General features: G+C 38.7%; 3 protein-coding genes across 4 annotated transcripts; 2 read left to right on the top strand and 1 right to left on the bottom strand.

Moving 5' to 3' along the window:
* Positions 1–116: 116 nt before the first annotated feature.
* On the top strand, positions 117–6,101 carry ddias (DNA damage-induced apoptosis suppressor). The gene is made up of 5 exons (XM_019262384.2): positions 117–526; positions 692–853; positions 1,027–1,135; positions 1,405–1,718; positions 1,971–6,101. Exons 1-5 carry the CDS (start codon positions 405–407, stop codon positions 3,790–3,792), a joined length of 2,529 nt encoding a protein of 842 aa, XP_019117929.2. The 5' UTR covers positions 117–404; the 3' UTR covers positions 3,793–6,101.
* A 2,006-nt stretch (positions 6,102–8,107) lies between these two features.
* On the top strand, positions 8,108–13,352 carry LOC109139296 (uncharacterized). 2 transcript variants are annotated; one of them, XM_019262438.2, is made up of 4 exons: positions 8,108–8,512; positions 9,243–9,382; positions 9,518–9,740; positions 10,266–13,352. In XM_019262438.2, exons 1-4 carry the CDS (start codon positions 8,507–8,509, stop codon positions 12,147–12,149), a joined length of 2,253 nt encoding a protein of 750 aa, XP_019117983.1. In that variant the 5' UTR covers positions 8,108–8,506; the 3' UTR covers positions 12,150–13,352. The 2 variants fall into 2 exon arrangements, with proteins under 2 accessions (XP_019117983.1, XP_019117982.1); XM_019262437.2 differs by having other exon boundaries at positions 9,518–13,352.
* A 539-nt stretch (positions 13,353–13,891) lies between these two features.
* On the bottom strand, positions 13,892–18,945 carry LOC104921771 (membrane-spanning 4-domains subfamily A member 4A). The gene is made up of 7 exons (XM_010734407.3): positions 18,776–18,945; positions 17,526–17,639; positions 17,287–17,400; positions 17,001–17,057; positions 16,546–16,710; positions 15,356–15,469; positions 13,892–15,196 (listed from the first exon to the last, which is right to left on the bottom strand). The coding sequence occupies exons 2-7, from the start codon at positions 17,637–17,639 to the stop codon at positions 15,149–15,151; spliced, it is 612 nt and encodes a 203-aa protein (XP_010732709.2). The 5' UTR covers positions 18,776–18,945; the 3' UTR covers positions 13,892–15,148.
* Positions 18,946–20,535: the final 1,590 nt, after the last annotated feature.

Genomic DNA, 20,535 nt, shown 5'->3' with positions numbered 1-20,535 from the left:
TTTGTTTATTCCTGCACAAACTATAGAGCTCTTTTCATTTAAAAACATATTGTTTACACTTGATTTTTATGTTCCATATATATATTTTTTTACTTTTAGGTTTGTTATGCACCGAAAACACCGGGACAAATTCCTGGTATGCAAAAACCTGCTTGGCAATAAACCTGATTCTGATTGGAGCACTAGGTGGCGGTAGCTCGACAACCGCCGGTGAATCAAAACAAGGAGAAGAAGTACGAAGTGTGCAGTGGGTGATTTCAAACATCTGGAGGCGCGTTACGAATGAGAAATGAACATATTTTTGGATTTTTATCACACACGCGAGTCTGTCTTTATGAAAATAGTGTTGCGTTAATGTGAAAGTTTGGGTTAGCCTTCAGTTAGCCTGCAGCTCGGTGAATGAAATGTCTGTCCGACGGGCTCTGGTGGACTGTGTCGTGCTGTCTCTGCAGGGTGACTGTGTGTTTTATCCGTGCTGTGAAGGCTGCTTCTCTAGGATCGATGTTGAACAGCAGGACACGACGAGGTAAAAAAAAAAAAATCAAAAATCAAAGCTTTACTAAGTAACTACCATGCAAAGTTAGCCCATAATATATATATTAATCGATCCCTACCTGGATGTTGTTACCCGAAATAAGCATAACCATAACGTACAACGCATACTAACTCTTCATAACTCTGCTCACCACAGATGCAGATGTTCAAAGTGTGGTTACAGCTGTCCGAGGGGGCAGCTTGAGTACAGATATCGTCTCTCAATGAGGGTGTCTCGGGATGCATCCATATTTGGAGTAACAGTATTTGGTACCTGCTTGAACTCATTCTTTGGCATTCATGCAAGTGGTTTACAGAGGTGAGCACGTAAAATGACAACTCACTCTAAACTTTCTGTATGTACAGTAGGAGTGGACTAACCTTTGGTCAGAGGAACGACTTATTTTACCCGTGCTTAGTGTGCAACATTTAAATAGCTGTGTTGTTATCTGTGTCTTGTCTCTTTGGATTTGTTGTGTCTGTAATTTGTAGGTTGGTGGAGACCCCTGATGGACCAGTTGGAGCATCAACCAAAGCCACATTATTGCGGAAGGCTGTTGAGGACTGTTTCATTGGCAGACGTTTCATCTTTGGTCTGAAGGTACATTTGCAGTATTGGATTATGCAAGACTACTATATACATAGTATATACTGTATTTATAGCTGAGGGGTGACTGGTTCAAGTCCACCACAGACCACAGTATGGAGTGTAGACTGGTACCTGGAGAGGTGTCAGTTTACCATGTGTGTAATGAAAATAACAACACAGTGAAAAAACGAATTAGAAAAAATAATTTGAGTTTAACTGAATGTCATTTGTATTTAGGGTGCTTGCTCCTAACCATCTCTGGTCTTATTCGTCTCCTTCAGGTGACTAAAACAGACAGTGGACCTTTGTTTGGAGGGTCTGTTGCGAATGATTCCAGCAGTAAAGACGCTGTTCACTTTATTGCCAGTCAGATGATTCTCCCCAAAGCTGCAGGCCTGGAAGGATGCACTGTGGTCAGTTATTATCGCATCCTTCTTCAGAAAGCTGCAGACTTTGAGCTGGGATCCACTGATCCCAGCAAAGCGTCCAGACCACCAGCTACAGACCTGCTGCTGATTCCTTGTAATTCTCCAGGCAGAAGCTTTAATAATATTTCACTTTGTGCCGACGGTTTTCTTTCCCGCTCACTGCAAAGGTAAGATGATTCTGAGGGTGCAACAGTGCAATGATTATGGTCTATAGCACTTACATGCTTTTTATCTTTATACTTCACATGTGCCTTTAATCTTTTGTTCCTTTAGTTTGTTCCATCAATTAGTTTTAGCCATTTCACTGCAATATACAATAAAGCAAAAGACAATGTATTTTTAATGTAAATCTCTTTTGTCTGTGTTGTCACTTAATGAATTGTTCACTTTTATGACATTTCTTTTTGTTTTCATTCAAGATCACAGTACCAGGACTGCACCCTTACACCCACTCCTCCATGGCAAAAATCACTAGGACTAGTTACTTCTTCAGCAGAGCAGGAGGAAGGCTGCAGTACCCAGGACAGTGGAGATGAGAACAACACACAGACAGACAACTTCAGAACACCACGTCATGCACAGAAAGGCCGTCTGGAAGACCACAAAGTCACAGAGGAGACAGTGCTGTCCCCTCGTCTTTCTTTAGAGTGCAGGTCTTACAGTAATCCGTCGTTTTCCAGATACCCACACTCGCCTATTGAGAAAGCTGTTGGAAACACCCCAATCCTGAACACTTGTTTCAGTCCCTCCCCACCTGGCCACAACATCTCAAGGCGGTTTTCTCCCAGACAACTCACTGAAACATTTTTGCCAAGCTCCTTGGCTTGGGATGATTTGCCTTTCTCTGAGAGTCTTACAGAGTTTTTGTGTGAAGAAAACAGAAATTTTGAGCCACATCTGAACGTGCAAATTCAGAAAGAAACAACAAGAAACAACCTGAAAATGAGATCACAGGACAAGGACTTATCAATTGAATCAACCTCTGATTGTCGAAGCAACACACAGATAAAAGATGGCGAGTCACAGATATTACTAGATATCACTAATACACCTGCACTGAATGACAGACAAGATTTATCTGAACAGCCCTGTAAGAACCCTGCTGAATGTAAAAACAAGAGTCAAGACAGATACTTGTGTTCCTTGAAGTGTCATCAGGAGAATAACAAAGCTATTTTTTTGCCGTTTGAAAATGAGGGAGAGCAGCTTGAAGAGGATACCTACAATTGTTCAGCAGACCTATTTGGTAGCTCATTCATGATTGATATGAATCCAAACACCCCGACCATGCATGCAGAAACCATCAGGACGATCACAGGAGCTTGCCCAGTGCTTTCCAAGCCAGACAGATGTCACCTAAGGAGTGAAAAGGCTTATGACCCAAATTCAACACCAGACAAACAGAAACAGAAAAGTAACAAGTGCATTCACAGAGACAGTTTAATTTTGCCAGGCACACAAGATCTTGACTTTATCCCTCCCTCTCAGTCCACCCCCATAGTAAAACTAGCTGTTGTACCTGGGTCACCTACCTCCTCATACAGAACCTTGACATCAGGTGATCCCATTTCACAACCAGACAGTCAAGAGTCTTGTGCTTCCAAACATTTGTCTGAATTGGACAATAAAAAGCCAGCCCAAACCGCCTCTTCTCTTTGCACATTAAACTTTGTCGGTGCTCACCAGTTGGGCCAGTGTGGCAGAGAGTGCACAAACGAAAACTCATTGTGGAGTGTGACATCCAGCAGACACAGCCACAGATTTACCCCCAAACGAAGATTCTGGAAACCAGACAAGCATAAAAACTATCTTCTAGCTCAGCAGCACCTAAGGGTCCAAAGAGGGGCTCTAAACACAGGCTCAACGGGAAGTATCAACCATGACTCAAGTCATTCTGGTGTGACTGTGTGTGACTATAAGGACATCGGAACAACCATTGTTCCTCACACTCCTGTTGCTAATACACGACAGAGTGTGACGCTCAGAAGAAGGCATCAGGCTGATGACAGCAGCAGTCGTTTGGGTTGTATTCGGGAAGGACAGCAGGGAGATGGAATTAAATGTAAAAGAACTCTGTTGGATCAGACTGTCACATCATCACAGAAAGTTCTGGTACAAACAGGAAAGTCTGACAGTGAGACTGTTGGTGACAAGAGTCTGGACAGATCTAATTGCTACTTCAATGACGACGAGAACGAGGCATATGATTGGTCCAGAGATCTGTTCTCTGACTCGGTATGAAAGGTCCTGTTGCAAATGTTTACACATTGTCCCAGAGATTTTTTTTTTAATAATGCCATTCTGGAAACCCAAGTTGTGATAAACATACTTTGTGTTAAAAGAGTCGTACTACTATTTATGCTACTACTAGTGCTTGTACTCTGTGCTGAGCAATTTAAGAATTAAGCACATACTATATTTTAAACACTAAAGATAGGACATGATGTTCTTTTCACATATAACCATTTCAGCTGATTCAAATCAAGAATACAACCATGCAGTCTTCAGTGACAAACATTTGTAGTAGAATGACATATAGTAAAGATCTGAGCACCAACTTGACTTCAACCTTCTCAGAAGGGTGAATACTCTTACAGCAGCAAATGTCGGGCAACTCTTATTACCACCTATAGTTTTGGAAAGAGATTTTAAAAAAGTCACATATGGCCCTAATGTGTGGATGTGCACATATCTTTTACAGATTTACTTTGAAAGGCATAATCTCCTGCACTTTTAAATATTTTTTTTAAGAAACCTCTCAGTAACCTTTTGATCAGATTAACTTTTGAACAATCAGGTGTGTAATTTGTATCTTGTCTGAAGTATTTGGACTACACTGTGCAGTAATTACACGTCATGGGCACATACTACAGTGTGGTAGAAGACCCATGACACTTAGTAATTATTATTAGTAACTGTGTTCTGAAGGCTTCGTACTGCTGCCCCCTCATCGTCATTGCTGGAATTATTTACCCAACCTTGTCTGTTGTCCTTTGGCTCCTTTGACTACAACTTTCTGAATGCTTTTAAAGTGAAGTGACTGTAAAAGGTAAAATGTATTTATGATGGGTAGGTATCTGATGAATGATTTGCTGCTGCTACATCTAAGATAAAATGCTATAAAATAATAAAATTCTTGGCATTTATTTATTATTATTGCATTCGATTTCAGCCTTTATTGGCGGATAAAGGAGATGGACAGGAAATACAGAACTGAAGTATGATTCGGAACAAAAGGTCCCCAGCTGCACATTTAAATGTGGTATGTATCATAACCCTGAGGTAACCAAGAGCCTCTGTCACTCTTGAATGCTCACCAGTCTAATTTGAATCACCCCCTGGTACGTCTGCTGGCAGCAGAGTCCTTAAGCTGACCTACTGTTCTACTGCTACTGTGTGTGTTTTTGCAGCGGTGTTAATATGCAGACCAGTGTGTACACTGCAATGCCAAAGAGCTAAGAATAGCAGCCCCTAAATATCGTGATTGCAATGTTCTGGGTGTGAGAGTAAAAGAGAGAGAGGGAGAGCAAGATGAAGATGATGTTACGTGTGTAAAAATGGAACTGGGACAACAAGTACACAGCTGGAGCTTGGTACTGTATGTGTTACAGATGCAAGGTTGGTATGTAGTCAGCTGGGTATGGCACGATGTGCGTACGTGGATGTTTCAGCAACTTCCTTGGCTGATTGTTGCTTTTGAAGTGCCATGTGTACATTTTTAGCATTGGAGCTTTAGACCCTGGAGTAAACATGAAAACTATTTTGTCATGACACATGTCATTTACTTAAAGTGTGGAGCCAGAAAGGTGGTTAAATACTATCGAGTAAAGGCTCTTAGAACTTTTTCCAGCATGCCTCTAGCTAACAGGACCACACGATGGTTTGTGTAACAATGGTGGTTTGTGTAACAAACCATCTGGGAAGATGTCATTGAAAACTATTTGGAAAAGAACTGGCCCTTTGAAAAATACAGGCCGGGTGATTGGATGAACCAATCTGCCTATCAGTGACTATCAGTGACAAACCTCAACCAGTCAGACCAATGCTATACTAACATTAAATCATATCTCTAGTTCATGCCGTATGGGCAAATAGTTCCTCATAGGATGTTGATTTGACTGTAACAACTGTGTTTGGATACAAACATGTAACTAGAACTTGCCAAGATGGGTTCTTGCCACCTCGCAAGTTTAGTCATTAGCAGCATTCCTCTATCTGCGTCCATCTGGATGTCAGTCATTCATGTTCCTTTAGAAAATGTATCCTAATGACTTTGGTGATAACTTGACTTTTTTATCTCATCTACACGATGGATTGGAAGATTTTGCTACAGCCATGCATGGTGTCCAGAGAATGAATCTTAAAGACTTTCAGGAACTCTTGACGTTTCCTCAAGTGCATGTTCTTTTTATAATGTTCCCTGCAGCCTAACAGAGCCACTACTATGACTGTAGACTCTTAGTCCTCTCTCTAGTTAATGTTACCAAAAAGTTGGACACTTACAAATCTTTAAGTATATTTATAATATATACAAATACAGACATCATGTTGAATCCATCTTAGGTTTGTGTGTTTGGGTAAAAAGACCTTGTACCTTGTGCTGGAAGATATAGTAGTACGGAACGTTAGCAATGGGAGAACATAAGACTGTGGTTTTGATATTTGGTGGTGTGTTTGCCAGAGAAGTTTGGCTCCAGTGGCTTCACTAATAAAAACAGTAAATATAACCACCAGTGTCAGTTCATGCACTGGGAAATTAGCCCATTTGGGTTAGAACTACTTTTTTTTTTTTTTCATGTAAGGTGTTATATAAATATAGTCCCAGAACATGATATGTTTCCAAATGTTGCAGCTGTGTGTGTGCCAAGGGACATCCTTTGTGTGCAACAAGTACAGTAGGCCTACATAAGCTATGTCACTCATGGAAACTCAAAGCCACTATCTGTCAAGCATATGTGCTGTGTGTACGTATGTCATTCAAGCTCCATTGTGTCAGATTTAGGGGCCTCTATTTACAGAATATGGCAGAAATGGAATATAATATACATGAATTATGAATAAATAACTATGAATAAATCAGTGTAAAATCACCTAAACATAAGACTTGTTTTTGTTACCTTAGAATGAATCTTTAATATCTACAGATTTTCAGATACTGTGGATCCTCTTCCAGGGTGTCTGCCATAGCCCAGAATGGACACACCAAACACTGGCTGTAATTGGGCGTTGGGCATTTTTCACAGCCAACATAGTTTTTCCTTCACGCTTGAAAAGGTAGGGTAAGTGGAGGGGGTTGCAGTCTCCACCACTACTATGCTACTAAATCATACATACTGAAAGCATAATTTCTTTTATTATTCATTATTTTCATATAGGGCGGTGAATCTGAATTTGCCAGCTGTATATAGGCAAATGTTGCAGTAACATGGTATGAGCCTTAACCATTGGGCTAGAAACAATTTTGTTTTATTGTTTATATATTTGACTTAAATTGCATTCCGGCACTTTACGCTCACATAACACATTCAAATACTAAAAGGACTATTGTACAAATAAAAATGATAATGCTTCATCATGGAGCAACTACAACTATAATCTATTCTATATCTGCTATTACAACTAAAGTCAACTGAGTCTGTTACTTTTACAGGGGGGAAAAATGACAGTTAAGTCTGCACTGTTAGAGTGTTTGAATACATAGTTCACCTAAAAACTGATTTTGTTATGTTTGTTGTTTTTCAAAAAGATATAATTTTAATAAACATGTTTTGCATATCATAAAGAGATTTTATTTAGCAACAAAATTGGTTGTGTAATAAAATGTTATTAACTTGCGTACTCATTTGAAATGGTTCACAATGTGGTAGTGTGTGCTGCAGTAGAGTTTCCATTGCACTGTTCCCAGGGTGAAATGTACTACTTGGTTGTGGACAGCTAGTAGTGTGGCTGTAACATTAGAGTGGAGATCAAGAGGCGTGACAAGCACATGGTGTGGAAGGGTGGAGAAATGGCTTAGTATGGAGTTGTCAACAAAGCGTCAGCCGGGGGGCCGTCTCAATCCTGGCACTGGAAAAGCTTCCCATTGTAGAATTAAAGCAGATAGAAATGTTTAGATACATCACAGATATCTTCTTGAGTGAATCTATGATAATTTGTGTATAACTCTTAACAATGCAGTAAAAGACTAGTAGAGAGTCTAACACAAATGAAGCCAATTAATACTACAGAGACTCGTTTACTCTCTGTCATCCAGGGTTTTTGCATTCATTCTTGAACTTTGCAGTTCATGATCACTGCACACTACAGGCTATCCTGTAACTGAGTTCCCTGCAGAAGAAAGGCAAGAAAGGGGAAGCTTCCTTATAAAGTTGTTATTTTGTGAATAAGAAGCTAATAAACACCAACAATAGGCACTGTCCTGTTTGTGCTAATTTATTTCATGACAACTTGGTATTTAATGCAACTTGGTATTTAATGCATATATGTGTCTGTGTGTGTGTGTGTGTGTGTGTGTGTGTGTGTGTGTGTGTGTGTGTGTGTGTGTGTGTGTGTGTGTGTGTGTGTGTGTGTGTGTGACTTCCCTGATACCATCTTTTTTTTTTCTTTTTTCTTTTTTTTGACGTGAATAAAAATGTTGTCTCTATTAGCTACAGTTCTGTGGTCTCCTCTTGGTTCTCTGTGGGCTGGTCTCAGTCCCCCTCCATAACAGGCCATGGAAATTCTGACACGAGACGCCAGCACCCCATATAAGCACCTGTCCTTCCGCGTCACGCCAAGTTCCCAATATGAAAAGCGTGTGATTGTTTTCCGAATGACACTGCTGGGACTATATAGCCTCTGTGGAGGTTCTTTTCTTCATTCAATTGCAAGCAAGATAGTAAGACAGTGCACATTGGGATCTTCAACCTAGACGCCACAGGATAGTGGGAATTTATTGCTTTTCTCCCAATATAACATGGAGGTAAGATAATATTTAATTCTACTTGATGTACCATTCTGTACTATTATAATGACTTCTATGACTTTACTTTCACTGATAAGTTAAGAAATCAAGTAACAGTTTGTTTAAACTTTGTACTTAAACTACAAAGTAGTTATAGAAAACCGGTAAACCTTAATTTTGTAGTATAAAAGACTTTTTGCTTGTACACGTATTAATGTAACTAAAAGGTGTAGACCTGTTATGCTCATTTGGCAAAGAACGAGGACATAATCAAGTAGTAGCATACACTGCCTTACAAAGTCAAAACACCTGTTTCAACTTTGAATGGGAACCTGTTATGCATGTGAAGACAGAGACTGTCATATTTATTTGATATGGGTTCAATTTGAGGCATTCATTGTACATCGGTGAAGATGTTTCACCTCCCATGAACTGAAGTAGCTTCTTGGATAAAAAGTGAAACATCTTCACGGATCTACAACTAAGTCCTCAGATTTAACCCTTCTCAAAGAAAGATGTCCTGGAAGACTGAGAACCTTCATAGACTTTGTCTTTAGTGCTTCAGGGTTGCCACTCAAAGCTGAAAGAGGTGAAAAGAGGAGTTCCATTTGCCCAAAATTGAACCTTTTTTAAAAAGAAAAAAACTAAAGACAATCTAGAGAAAGATTATTGGAGTTTTTAAGTGTTCCTTTTAATCTTATAACCTGAGCAGCAATATCTGCTATTGACTGAGCTCTGTACGCTCCAGGTAGCACCCTCTGTCCAGAAAGCTGGTAGCCACGCAGCATCACTGCTGGCACGTTTGAATCTTCAAAGACAACAAGCTCAGTTCTGTGACTGTGTGGTCAAACACAGACAGAACCCAGGTCAACTGTACTCTGCACACAGGTGAGCAACATAACATGATTTTGTCACAGGCAAACAGACCAACAAGTACATATAGACAAAGTATTATACATTTTTGTTATTTGTGCAGTAATCCTAATGCGGCATCACATATCTCGTTATTCTTCGCTCTCCCAGGTGTGTTCTGGCAGCTTCAAGTCCAGTGTTGGCGTCTGTCTTGTCCTCTACTGGTGCCTTGATGGAACTGCAGGCTCCATGTCTGTCTGGCACTGTACTGGCACTTGTTTTGGACTACATTTATACAGGGGCTTTGCCTCGTAGCCAGCAACAGTATTACAGACTGCTCTCTGCTGCCTCCTACCTGCAGATGGATGAACTGCATGAGTCTCTGCGAACTGAGGTGAATGAGAATCAGTCATGTAAATACATTAACACGATGCTTAGTCAACCTGTGAACACTTTTAGTAAGTATCTGCCATCACTAGACACTGGTGTAAATTCACTGGATAGAGAGGATTATTATTGTGATGAAACAGATGCACAAAGTTGTGCAAACCACTGTGGTAGAAAAGATGCAAGCCATTTCAGCATTGTAAACACAAGCTGTAGTGTCCCTGAAAGCACTAGAAGTGATGTAAATACACTTAACTGCAGACAAGTAATTTATCTGACACCGCAGGATATGATTCAAAATATCCCTTGCACTGCTGAAGTGCACAGGGTGTCAAGAGTGGACAAAGAGGTGCAAAAGGATCAGTTTCATTCATCTGGCATTGTAAAATATGAGAGCTGCCAGATGAGCACAAAGGAGGAGCTAGTAGGAACAGCTGAGAAAATAAACGCAAACAAGGAAGGCAAGATCCATCACTCTTCCCCACTCTGCCTCTTGACCTCCCATCTTAAGGACAATGTTTCTCTCTCACAGTGTTCATCCTCATCACCGCAGCCATGCTATGAGGCAGTACCTGTTATACGTCACAGCAGTACAGCCGCTTTGGCAGAAGTGTCTACAGTGCCTTCTTACCATCCAGTGTCCCAGGCCTCAGTCACCTCTAGCAGGACTTCTGACTCACCACCAGGAAGCACAGACAAAGACAGAATTACTGAAGGTATTACTACTAAACACAAAAATCATTATGCGCCACAGAATGAGGATTACAGAAACAATAAAGACCACACTGAAACGCAGAGTTTGGATTACAAGGATAGTTCAATGCGCACATATCAATGTGCAATACAGGATTTATATCACAAATCCAGTGCAGATCAATCTGGCACCCTAAAACAAGATTACAACAGCAACAATACAGAACATGATGAACATATGGACAATGGATTATCACACAATGCAGATGATAATGATCACCATGCTCATTGTGATTCATTTCAGAATAAGATTAACACAAAACATCTTATGGAGGAATCAGTGCCACAGTATAAGGATGCCAGCGGTTTCACCAGAGGATTAAAGAATAAAACTGATTTCATTTTTGATGATTTGCCTCCCAAAGATGAGCGCCTGGATTGCTCTGATTGCAGCAATGTCTCAATAGCAACTGTAGCAGGTCAGAGAGCGGTAGTTCCACTTCCTCTACAGGAAACAGGAAGTGACTCTCACTATGAAGATCTGTGTCTCGAGAAAGAAGCGAAAGAGGAACCTAGTTACTCAAGCAGATGTCCAGCTGAAATGGATAAACAGGACAGCCACTGTAACCTCTATGGACCTAACATTGAATCATACCCAATCTTGCATGGAGCTGAGATGACTGCAAAAGATGCTGTCTCTAGCCAGCATGAACAATTGAATAATTCTACTGGGCGCACATCTCTGGAACATGAAAATATCTCGGGCACTGAGTTCTCAAAACAACACCTAACCTTTCCGGTGCCTATGGACATATCTGACCCTTCGTATAATGTTGTGGGGCAGTCATACCGTGGCCTTCTGAACTATCACTGCCTACCCCAAGAGGACACACACTTATCACACGGGGATTATGATCACAAACATTATTCCCACCTCGATTATTCAGACCAGTCCAGTGGTGAGGAAGTAGTTGGTACCTTTGCCAGTTCGGGTCTCAGTGCTCTGAGGCAGCACTTTGCTGCTACAGACCAGGTTGTACTGCTGGACATTAGTACTAAACCTGCAGAGTTGCTTGTATCCTACAGACACAGAACTGATGAAGGAGAGAAATGGGTTACATTCAGTCAGAAGGACAGATTTGGAAATAGGTTTGGAGAAAATGATAGAGAGCAACAACATGAAGCAACAAGAGTAAACAAGAGTAAAGTTAATGCCACGACAAAATTTGGAGCTGATGAGGTTGAGACTAAACTTTGGGTTGGAGAAACAAATGTTAAAGAAAGAAGAATTGTCACTAAAGAGCAAAGCAGGCCAAGAGCTGAGGTTATACATAAAGCTGGGCATGTGGAGGATGAGGATCAGACCGCTACCTTGACTTGCTGTTCATCTCCTAGTGTGCCAGATTCTGTACAAGCCCGCGTGTCAACTACCTTGTCTGTCAGCATACCTTCTACCCTTTCAGCCAGCATGCCAACAAATATATCAGCTCATCTGTCAACTCCTGTTCACCACCCTTTCCAGTGCTCTCTGTGCGTTCGCTCCTTTAGCCAGCGAGGCTCTCTGAATAGACATGTGCGAAGCCATCTTGGCGTACGGCCCTTCTCCTGCCCTCGCTGCCCTATGACCTTTTCACGCCAGTACCGTGTCTCAGAGCACATGCGTGTTCACCAGCGCTGTGTCCTTGGGAGTGACTTTCAAAAAAAACCTGCCTCTTCAGTGTGAGAAATTGAGCGTAGGCCACAAAAGTGACTGTCCTTTCTCATTCAATATTTTTGGTTTGTTTTCAAAAGCTCAGGATTATGAGACATAAAGTTCTGGCCTCCAGGGGCCAACAATAGGAGTTAACCCATATAGCACTGCAGTGCAATGAACATTTGGGAAAAGGAATAGGTAGAAGAAAGTAGGAAGTTAAGAAAATAATTAAATAGCTCAATCATTATTTCTTTGTTAGCAATGGAACACTTCTGAAATGGGTCACTCATAGTGATGAAACCACAGATGATTAACCCAATGCTTCTCTCTATCTACCAAGATCTACCAAGATCTACCAAGCCCGATATTCTGACTCCATTCCTTTCAGTGCTCTACAATGCGTGTGTTCAGCAGGCATTTCATTATTATTAATCACACAGTTCTCGTTGGTCTATAGGCTGCAGTAACGGTTTCTTAGATTTTGTAAAACAGTTTCCTCATGTGTTTCCTCATTCGTCATGTGTTATTAATGTGACTCATATTCCCCGTTAAATCAAATCAAATCAAATCAAATCAATTTTTATTTGTATAGTCCAGAGTCACAAAGTACATTTGCCTCTGAGGGCTTTATAATCTGTACAGGGAGTGACACCCTCTGTGCTTAGACCCTCAGTTCGAGTGAGGAAAAACTCTTTGTTTTCATGTGTAATTAATGGCACATTATGAATCATATGATAAAAACCTTATTTAAAAAAAAATCCATTCCTTTATTCATGCATGCCATTGTTTCCCTTGTTCATGTGATTCTATAGTATAGAATATTAATTACACTTGCTCTTTTTGTAAGAGTGATAGATAAACTGAGCTTAATATATTGTTTTGTATGTCTGATTCTTAATGTTTATATGATGGACTTTTGTTTTTGCAGTTTTCAGATTTTCATGAAAATCCTTTTAAATAATACAAATTTTAGTATGATGTTTGGTATTCCCGAAAAAAAAATACAAAGCTATTAATGCTGAACTGACTTCAGTCATATGTGTTTGGTTGCTGTGTGATTTGTGTTATGACATTATGTGCTCTGTTCAGTATTCTGTAGTAAAAATGTGACTGTTGAATGCACCCTGTGTTCTCTGTTAACAAAGAAATGTATTAGTGATGGGTCTCACATACTGTCCTTGAACAGTAGCTTGGGTGTCATAGTGTTAGTACTTAATGGTGTCAATGCTGAAACATGAGCTGACATGGTAGTTAAAAAAAAAAAAAAGTATCAAGGGCAGCCATGAGATTTGTGCATGTTCTGTCTTGTCAATGCCGTGCTTGTCAAAACATATTCTGGGACAGAAAGGTGAAAATTGATCACATCAGATAACAGTTTACCAGAGTTTAAATGTTTATGATTAAATGTATTCACATTACATTTTCATATTGAGAGGTTTTCACAATAAAGAAAAACACACCAACACAAAGATGGGTGTTTCAGTAATAATGCAGTTCTATATGAGAAATATTAAGAAACACTCACTTTCTAATGAGTCATCATGTCTGTGATTCTTAAAATAATTGAGGATTAATAAAAAATTATTTTGTAAGCCAGCATAAGCACACATTTGTAACTCTTTGATCATTAATGAATAATAAGTAGTAGTAGGGGTTTAACAAACATTAAATTTACAGTCGTATTAAAGTTGTTCAGCGTTGAATTCTAGTTATATTAATAAAGTGTAACACTTTTCAAAAGAGGTCAAAGAGTAGCCGTTTTTTTAATAGAAAAAAACATTATTCAATATTATGTTTGAATAATATTGAATATGTGGGCAGATATTCAGAGGTCTGTAACCAAGGTGATTAAATGGCCCATTGGTGTGGTCTTTCTAGCAAATTATGTTGGTGGGGAATAACAGCCTCTCAGCCCACGTTTTTAGTGACACACATCTATACTCAGAATATATTATAAAGCCTTTCTACAGGGTTGCTTATCAAAAAGTGGTACCTATTTACTGTAACAACAGCACATCACAGTTTAAGTATGCCCTTGACTAATATGATTTTGTGTTTTTGAGAAGTTAAAATAACCCAGACAAGCTTTTTTTCAACTATCTCAATAGGGACATTGGTATCGCCAAGACCTTTGTCCTGTGCTGTAGTAGTACAAACATAATGTGGAGCTAGGTCAGCCAATGTCAGGCTGCAGAGTAGTAGCAGTTAATTACCTAGCCACAGTAGGTAAACCTCTGGTGCAGTAAATGTTTAAAAAAGGTTCAAAATATATTCATATACAATACATACATACATACAACCGTTCAAAAGTTTTGAATCACCTCTCACAAAAGCTTGATGCAGTACATTCAGATGGCTGAGAGGACTATTTTACACTTTTGAATGCTCTTTCATGCTTTTAGGATGTAGAAAGTCCTCTTTACAAATAGATGTCATTTTGTATGAGGCCAGACAGAGAAAAATATACCTCTAAGTGAACAGTTTTATTAGTATTAATAAGAATATAAGAAATCGTCAGTCAATGGTGAAAGAAATTAGAAGCTTAGCATCAAAACCTGTGCAGATTTCATTTAAAACAGCACAATAATGGCTCTAATAATCTGGAATTAACAGGCATATTGATATTAGTTATTAGATGAAGTTCATGATAGAAATACAAGGTCGGTTTAGGGTTTGCATATGCTACAGACAGGTGCCGGTCCCTGCTTACATTGGGTGTTTTACTTTAAGTTATTTGAGGGGGAAAATGGTTACATCATTCCTGTCAACAGTCCCCTGTTATGTAACACTGTAGGAACAATTCCAAATGTAAATGATACATTTGGTATCTGAGTTATATTGTAGCTATATAAGAAGAAAAACAACAGGTGATTCCAAACCTTTAAATAGCAGTGTGCATATTTTGTATTGCATACAACAATTACAACTATGGTGTTAATATTTAGGAATCATGTATTCTGTTGAACTTCCTTCCTGTCTTTGAATGCTTCATATTTCTTCTCAATTTATCACACTTCCTCTTGTACTCTTTATTCAACTGGTGATTCAGCCGCCGTCGTAGTCATCACTATAATGGCCTAAAGAAAAGAGAAAGAAGAGCACTCTAACGCTTGACTTGAAGTTATGTTGCATCTGTTGGAGCTAAGCAAATATATGCAGACATTCTCTTAGTGTTTTATACATGCACAGCTCTCAGCAGTCTGTAATGTGTGCGGAAGCATATTTTGTCTTTTTACCTGACTCTTTGTGGAACGCAGGGCAGCGCCAGCCAGAGCTGACATTACAATCAGAATAATTGCACCCACTAAAGTGTAGAAGAAGTAGAGTGCTTCCACACATGTTGACATGTTCTGGAGAAACACACAGATACACATGTGTCAAAATCACACGACAAACTCCATATCCACAGAATTTTGCATGCACGTTATCAGTGTTGTAATACTCGATATCGTCTAGGTCTCAAGATCAGTCAAGACAATTTTTTGAAGGTCTTAGTCTCGTCTTGGAATCAACTGCATTTTTACTCAGTCTTGGACAAAGAGGACTCTGGATTTTAATTCAAGACAGGTCAAGACCACAACTATGGGGATAACACCAGTGTTTCTTAATAATGTCTAGTTTGTCCTGCAACAGTTTCATAATTAATGGAAAATACTTTAAAACATTATTTCACAGTCGTACAGTTGTACGTAGTTATAGAGCAAACACCTGTGTGGCAGAGAAAATTAGAGGAAATAAGGACAAGGTTTAACCACAAGACCACGAGCCAGCAGCTGCAAAGTTCTTCCAACAAATTAAACCTATTTAGTATTTTCTGAAGCAGGTCATTTAAACAAAGAAATGAATATGAACTAAAACTCCCTGCTTCAAATGGCACCAATAACTTTTCATTTTTTACATTTCGAATTAAAGTTTTTTGTCACTTATAGTCCGTTAGCTATTGCTGCCCTCCTTCACACAGACTCCTAGAAAATGACTTCCTAAATGCAAAGAGGATATCTTTTGTGCTTTTCAAAAGAAAGCACACAGCAAAGTCTTGATCTTGTCTCGGTCTTGATACACTATGGTCTTGGTCTGGACTTGATCTCAGTTTAGCTGGTCTTGACTACAACACTGCATGTAATATAAGTCACAGACCAAATTGAATTAACTGGTCAGTGCTTTAGATTTGTCCTTCTAAATATCAGTTTGCTCTTTTACATGCTGAAAAGTGCTACGACCCAACAATAAATAAAATGTATCGTGTAACATCTAGCAGTCTCCATAAATCCTAAAAAGCTGACCGGATTTCATTTAATACATTAAACATTTTATCAAGCCAAAAAACAATGTATAGAAATTTAAACTTGCTTTAGATTTGTGATCAGTATAACAATGGGCACAGCCACCAACAAAAGCAAAAAATATCAATAAAAATATAAATCACCATATTAGACAACAACAACTGTACTGTTTCTTCAGTGACGTTGTCATCCATAAAGTCATAGTGTGAGTAGTAGTAGTGCCCGTTTAAAAAGCTAGGTATGATGTGTAGCATAGACCAACATGCCACCAGTAGGGTCACAATGCTCAGAGCCAGCGATATGGTGACCTATATTTAGACAACAGCAGAAAGAGATGGAGGAACAGACAGAAACAGGCAGAAACTTACAAATGTTGGTAATAGTTCATACAGTATATGGACAACATAAAGAGGCCTAAAATAATCATGAATCAAAAAAATATTTTATGTTCAATCTGCCAAAAAATCAGTGATTGAATAATCACTAAAGTAGTAGTACAATTTGTAATTAGCATATCAGACACAGATTATTTTTCCAAGTCTTGATTGTATTTTACATGTCTTAAAACAGGTTGAAAAAACATCTAAATAGATCTTACTGTTTTCTTGGTTGGGTTGTGCTCTGTCAGGATATACAGGATCCCACATATGATAAACTACAAGAGGAAGCAGAAAAAAGCACCTTCTTATGTATCCCTCAATTATTTTAAGGATACCATAATAACAGTTCTGCATACGTTTGTTTTAGTAAACAGGACAGTAGAAACACAGCCCATTATTGGTGCTTAACTATTGAACTGTGTACTGTGTTCATAATTTGGCTGTAAAGTTCTGAATGCATTAGCCATTATGATCCACTGATGAATTATGTCATGCTATACCAACCAGTAGTCCCAGTAAGACGCTAGGCGGGATAATTGCCAATATGTGTTCAATTGCTGTTGGCATGATTGCGATGGAAACGATGAAGAGAGATAAGCCCAAGACCAGCACAACGATCTAAGAGAAAATCCAAAACCAACTTAAAGTGTGACCTTTTCATTGATTAACTGTTAAATTGCAATACACCATAGCCAATAAATATTTGATAAATAGTCATTTGAGCGTGGGTGTGTGTATCTCACGCCGGTAATCTTGGGTTGCCCCTTAATGAAGCGGTGTAAAGGTTTGGTGCCTCCCACTGTGGTGCCTTGAAGACTTGCATTATTCACACTTGCAGAGTAGAGCTCAGCAGACATCTTACAGAAACACAGACAGGACAGAGATAGATTGAATATATTTATATGAATAGGCTGCATTCATGTTAGATTAAAGGTAGTCAAGTTAGGTGTCACTTTGATTTTACAGAATATGTCAGATATCTTGATTGTGATCTTGTGAATTTTAAGTTAAGTTTTGTCTCCTAGCATTAGTGTCTGTCTTTTTCTGGACCATCGTGACTGTGACTGGATACATAATAATAATGTGCCCAGACTGCATGCTGTAAAAAAAACAAAAAACGAAACCGACTGTATTCATTTCTATCATGGGTGTTCATAAACACCTTCTATCTCAGCAAAATTGACATGGTCTAAAATGTAGATGACAGTGTTATTTGTTACTGATCACGTCATTGCAAAATAAATTGAATTTGTTTTTATTAATTAATAGAAAAAGAAAGAGTAAAAACAGTTTTTACTCAATTTGGATAGTAAACTAAGCTTATTCAATCTATATATTTATTCATATAAATTACTCTGTTTCTATTTTTTACATTTCTATTGCTGTATACATAAACAGAAATTGCAGTAAAAAGTGAACACTGACTTGTTTGTGTAAAACATTTCACACTACAAGAATCACAAACGTACCCACGTTACTCATCTAAAAAGTGTTCATTAACTACGGGTCCCAAAAGGCAAATGCCTGAGACTCATGGGATATGTAGTCGTTAAAGGCTATCAAAACATTCGTCGTCTTGAAGATTAAATAAATCAGTTTAGAACAATACGGTGTACAAGTGTAACCGCGTAGTATGTTTCTATGTATCCTATAACGAGGACAAAAAGTTTTCCAAAAAGACACGCGGTGTGGCAGATGTGAAATGCACGCGAGAATAACCAGACAGTACTTAAGACTTGAGCTGTCTGATTGTTCACTATCTTCAACATGTCCAATGGATGTTTACATCAAGTAACACGGAGTCATTTACTAAGACAATGGCATACGTTTGTCTAAATGAAGAATCCTTTATCCCCCGCTAAACTACAGAGTGTTATTGGCGTGTAAAGAAAACGACTGTCTGTTTATTACATACAAATGAACCGGATAAGAGTCCGTCGAACAAAACAGTTATGAACAAAACAGATGTTAGAAAACAAAAGAAGTAGCAGACCTTGTCCTGTGCGGTGGTCAGCGCTGTGGTTTAGTGTTTGCTCTTCCAACGACTTCACATCTGGAGCAGCGGAATGGGCGGTATGTGGACGATCGGTTCAGTTTGAACTCAACCAAGTCTCATGTGTGCTTGTTAACTCATGATGGATAACAGTCACTGGGATGAGACTGATATTATACATTATTCTTTCTTTCTTTCTTTCTTTCTTTCTTTCTTTCTTTCTTGTCTATTGTCATGAAGGACATAATTGAATGACCTTATGGTAGATAGATGGAGCCATCTATTGTTGAAAAATATGCAAAAGATTGTGAAGAAATTGTTCTTCCAGTGGAGAAAACTTGAGCATGCTAATGGATGACTTGCCAGACAATCATAGTTTATACCAAGTGTCTGACTTGATGATATATTAGGTCTTGTGAAAGTATGTAATTAGTTGAATAAAGGCCCAAGGTCCATGCATGAGCATGATTAATTGGCAATGTATCATTGCAAACTAGAGTCACTAATAGCAGTGTTGTCAAATGAGTTGCATGCAGCTTGAAACATGGTGGGTACAGTCAAATTTACCCTATAGTTGCATATTGATATGCATTTCATGGTTCTATCTATCTATAAGTTGAAGTTTCAAGTTTCATGTTTATTTGTCATATGCAGGTAAACACAGGGTCAGCATCAAGAGCACTTATTGTGTAACAGCATTACACAGAAGGATAAATAGAACTAAATAAGTAAGTAAAGTACAATACATGACATGGTTATATAAATGTTGTTCTCTCTATGGCCTAGCTGCCGTATGGTTGTAATTATAGTGTTTTCTTATCGGACGCTCCTATACAGTCCAGTTAAAAATATATTTCTTATTGCATTAGTGATGCCTCCTTGTTTTCTTTCTGAAAATAAGATTGCATAATTGTTTACTCTGCTAATCTGTTCACTTGCACAATGGTGCATTAGCAGACAAAGTGTCAAACGTCCTATGGTCTTTGTCACTTAATCTTAAACATGTTATTCTCGGGTATTTTGACATTTGGGCATCACTGTTAATTATTGTGTTGATTGCTTTACTACTATGAATTTGGCTTCAAGTCACTTTGACTGAAACAAAGAACCAACAACAGGAGAAATTCTTACTTTGGCAGTCCAAAGTGGTCGACTCCTAAAAAGGAGTCAAACTTTCCTTCCCCCCAGCAAAAACACACTGGAGAAGCGGAAGGACAAGTGTGTGTGTGTCCCCTTGGACTTACCAGGGAGCAGAGCTGAAATGGAGAAGTAGAAGGAATGTGATGAAATTGTGCGTGAGATGAGAAGACATGGTTTCCTGTTTTTCTAAAACTGACATTTTGAGTTTTTGTGTTGCTGCATTCACATAATTTAATTGAGATAAAAGGGAAGATAGGAACGATAAGGACTGCAAGAGCAAGAGGGATAATGCGGGGGAGGTGAAACAGCAAAGACAGAAAACAAGGGGTGGGGCTTCACTTAAAATATGAAACAGCTGTTTTTTTTATTGTTCTTTTTTTTAACATACTTTTTTTTTTATATGCAATAAGAAAGATTAAATGTTTCCTTATCTCCCTTACGTCATTTAGAGCCTTGTCTTATATCCCAACCCATAGTGCTTTAGTTCTTTATTTCATGCATATAATAAAGTAAATCAAAAGAGAATTAAACTACTCATACTCCTAATATATGCTCATAATGTAGACTCAGCAGTTCTCAATGTTATGTGACCAAATCATTATTATTAATTCTAAAAACTA

This window comes from Larimichthys crocea, chromosome VIII, assembly GCF_000972845.2.
Source record: "Larimichthys crocea isolate SSNF chromosome VIII, L_crocea_2.0, whole genome shotgun sequence".
Classification (NCBI taxonomy): Eukaryota; Metazoa; Chordata; class Actinopteri; family Sciaenidae; genus Larimichthys; species Larimichthys crocea.
This window is presented reverse-complemented; position numbering and strand designations above follow the sequence as displayed.